This window comes from Bison bison, unplaced genomic scaffold (genome assembly GCF_000754665.1).
Source record: "Bison bison bison isolate TAMUID 2011002044 unplaced genomic scaffold, Bison_UMD1.0 scf7180017864356, whole genome shotgun sequence".
NCBI lineage: Eukaryota > Metazoa > Chordata > Mammalia > Artiodactyla > Bovidae > Bison > Bison bison.
The window spans coordinates 3,850,707-3,852,458 of NW_011494928.1; the positions used below are offsets into that span (position 1 = coordinate 3,850,707).

The 1,752-nt window shown below is 40.0% G+C and overlaps 1 protein-coding gene across 3 annotated transcripts in view; it reads left to right on the forward strand.

The window, feature by feature from the left end:
- Positions 1-1,752, forward strand: part of LOC104999610 (chromosome unknown open reading frame, human C11orf54) — a 23,369-nt gene that overhangs the window by 6,969 nt on the left and 14,648 nt on the right. For all 3 annotated transcript variants that reach the window (XM_010855169.1, XM_010855170.1, XM_010855168.1), the window contains exon 2: positions 960-1,045. In XM_010855169.1, coding sequence (XP_010853471.1) covers positions 991-1,045 — 55 coding nt within the window. In that variant the 5' untranslated portion in view covers positions 960-990. The remainder of the gene's footprint in view (positions 1-959; positions 1,046-1,752) is intronic.

Consider the following 1,752-nt stretch of genomic DNA (forward strand, 5'->3'; position numbering starts at 1 on the left):
ATGTTCAAGCTGGATTTAGAAAACGCAGAGGAACCAGAGATCAAATTGCCAACATCCATTGGATCACTGAAAAAGCAAGAGTTTGAAAAAAACATCTAATTTTGCTTTATTGACTATGCCAAAGCCTTTGACTGTGGATCACAACAAACTGTAGAAAATTCTTCAAAAGATGGGAATATCAGACCACCTGACCTGCCTCTTGAGAAATCCGTATGCAGGTCAAGAAGCAACAGTTAGAACTGGACATGGAACAATAGACTGGTTCCAAATCGGGAAAGTAGTACATCAAGGCTGTTTACTGTCACCCTGCTATTTAACTCATATGCAGAATACATCATGCGAAATGCTGGGCTGGATGAAGGAGAAGCTGGAATCAAGATTGCTGGGAGAAATATCAATAACCTCAGATATGCAGATGACACCACCCTTATGGCAGAAAGCGAAGAAGAACTAAAGAGCCTTTTGATAAAAGTGAAAGAGGAGAGTAAAAAAGTTGGCTTAAAACTCAACATTCAGTGATGGACAGGGAAGCCTGGCGTGCTCGAGTCCATGGGGTTGCAGAGTCAGACACGACTGAGCAACTGAACTGAACTAATTTCATAAACAGAATGCCATCTGTCTCAAAAAGCAAGATGGCCTTAGAAGAAAGATGGACAGTGTGGGCCAGCTCAGAAAGCTAGAGGTCCCAAAATGTAGGGTGGTTAGTTTTTATGGGCTGGGTAACTTCACAGGCTAACAAGTGGGAGGATTATTCCAACTATTTGGGGCAGAGATTTTCGGGAATTGGGCCACCACCCACTTTTTGGCCTTCTGTGGTTATGGTGCTTGTGGGTGTGCCATTTAGATGCTAATGCTTTACAACTAATGCTCAAGGTCTACTGGAAGTTGAATCTTTTGCCATCTTGGACTTAGTTGGTTCAGACTAGTTTTTCCCCAATAGCTATGTTATTCTTTTAAAGGTTGTGCCTTGTCCCCTAAGGAAGAAAGAAGATGGCTTGTGCTGAATATTCTTTTCATGTGCCAAGTCTAGAGGAGCTTGTTGGAGGTAAATACTATATTGAGTCTTTTTTATTATCCTAAGGGAAAAAAAATAAAAATAAAACATTCCAAGATAGGAGAGTCCAAATCTCTACCTCTCAAAAAAACCTAAATTCACCATTCAAATAGTCTTGATGAAATACTAACTTTACAGAATGAAAATGAATATGATAATCCAAGATTTAAATGTGTGTGGTACCCAAAGAGTACACAGTTTTGCTTTATTAACTTTTTACCAGTTCCAGTACTCTTAAAATAATCTACTGTGATACATTAATCATGTTTCCAATCTACTACTTTTTCCCCCTCTCCTGATACGACAGACTGCCAGTGAACCTTGCTTAGGTTTTTCTGTATATATTTTTAGGTATCTCACCTTATTTGAACAAGAATTTAAGGTAGTGTCACAGGATTAATTCGAGGGAAGGGATCTATTAATAGGTAAGAAAAAGAAAGTGAAGCCAGGAGAGAGAAGGAATATATATATATATATATATATATATATATATATAATAATTATGACAGATTCAAGGCAATGGCACCCCACTCCAGTACTCTTGCTTGGAAAATCCCCTGGGCAGAGGAGCCTGGTAGGCTGCAGTCCATGGGGTCGCTAAGAGTCGGACACGACTGAGCGACTTCACTTTCATGCATTGGAGAAAGAAATGGCAACCCACTCCAGTGTTCTTGCCTGGAGAATCCCAGAGACGGGGG